The 1,597-nt window shown below is 41.5% G+C and overlaps 1 protein-coding gene across 1 annotated transcript; it reads right to left on the bottom strand.

The window, feature by feature from the left end:
• Nucleotides 1-570: 570 nt before the first annotated feature.
• Nucleotides 571-1,485, bottom strand: LOC108793211 (olfactory receptor 2AP1-like). The gene has a single exon (XM_018564165.1). The coding sequence runs from the start codon at nt 1,483-1,485 to the stop codon at nt 571-573; it is 915 nt and encodes a 304-aa protein (XP_018419667.1).
• Nucleotides 1,486-1,597: the final 112 nt, after the last annotated feature.

Genomic DNA, 1,597 nt, shown 5'->3' on the forward strand with positions numbered 1-1,597 from the left:
ACCAAACTCATCAAAGGGATGGAGGACCAGAGCTATGAGACACGGTTACTAAATTTAAATATGTTCACGCTGGAACTAAGGAGATTAAGGGGGGACATGATTTTCATGTACAAAATGTTCCATAGTCATAGCAACATTAGCAACAAACTCTTTACGATTAATTCCGTAACAAAGACTAGAGGCCACCACCTGAAACTGGTAGAAAAAAAATTCAAACACAAGGGGCGGAGGGGGTTCTTCTCAGTTCGCGCGGTTAGGGTCTGGAACTCACTGCCACAAGCAGTGATTTCAGCTAATAGTCTGGAATCATTCAAGAGGCTTTTGGACGATTTCCTGAGAAACGGTAATATACAGGGGTACAAGTACTCCTAAAAACGAGATGACTCGGGGATCTATACACACACACACACACAATAGGTTGGACTTGATGGACATGTGTCTTTATTCAACCTCAAATACTATGTAACAATACTTAATTTTTTTAGGTGGTAAATCAAGAACTGAGCAATCTTGGCCAATGTGACCAATCTCTGGGACAGTGGCCGATCTCTAGGACAATGGACAATCTCTTCAAAACCTGGTCATAAAATACTTGAGTTTTCGCCGTAGAGCCAACTTCACATCTTTATTTTTCAGGCTGTAAATGAAAGGATTCAGCATAGGAATCAAAGCTGTGTTGAGCAAAGACAAAAATTTACCAAACTTAATGGTTCCCACTGGGGTCAAGTATTGGCAAACAAGACTAGCATAGTTAAGAGTAACAACTGCTATGTGCGAGGAGCATGTGTAGAAAGCTTTAGATCTTCCTGTACTAGACCTAATTCTTAATATGGTAACAATTATGAAGGCGTAGGAGATGAAGGTGAGGAGAAAAGGGGTGAAGGCTGAAAGTAATGCTCCCTGTGTAAACACTAACAGTTCCAAAATGGAGGTGTCATCGCAGGAAATCTTCACCAGACCTATCATGTCACAGAAGAAGTGGTTCATTTCGTTGGTGGCATAGCAAGAGAATCTTGACAATATAACCATCGCAGGCAGAATTTGTAGAAGACTAAACGACCAGCAGAATAGGGCCAAGCCAACGCAGACTTTACCATTCATGACCGTTGAGTAATGTAATGGTTTGCAAATGGCAACATAGCGATCGTAGCTCATGATAGCAAGCAATACCAACTCATTGCCGCACAACCATGAGAAGAAATATACCTGCGCCATGCAGTCAGTAAAAGATACTACATTACTCCCACTGACAAAAATAACCAGGACCCTATGTAGTGTTACTGTAGTAGAAGAAATGTTGACAATGGACAGATTACACAAGAAGAAATACATGGGAGTGTGGAGCTGATAATCCAGGCAAACCAGTAGAAGAATGGTCATGTTTCCACCAAGAGAGATGAGATAAACGAGAAGAACCAGGAAAAAAATTGGAACCTGTAAAAGGGGGATTTCCGAAAGTCCTTTAAGAATGAAGAAGGTCGTCATTGTCTCGTTTTTCTCATTCATGTTTAATGCTATGAATTTAACTGAGCAGCCCTCACTATACCAATGCCAAACTACCAGTCATAGGGGGCACAGCACCTCCTACAGACAAGCC

Source organism: Nanorana parkeri, unplaced genomic scaffold (assembly GCF_000935625.1).
Source record: "Nanorana parkeri isolate BGI_ZX_2015 unplaced genomic scaffold, ASM93562v1 scaffold731, whole genome shotgun sequence".
Classification (NCBI taxonomy): Eukaryota; Metazoa; Chordata; class Amphibia; order Anura; family Dicroglossidae; genus Nanorana; species Nanorana parkeri.

What these genes read in the sequence shown, in the direction of transcription:
- LOC108793211 (XM_018564165.1), bottom strand. Translation starts at nt 1,485, where the DNA reads ATGACGACCTTCTTCATTCTTAAAGGACTTTCGGAAATCCCCCTTTTA.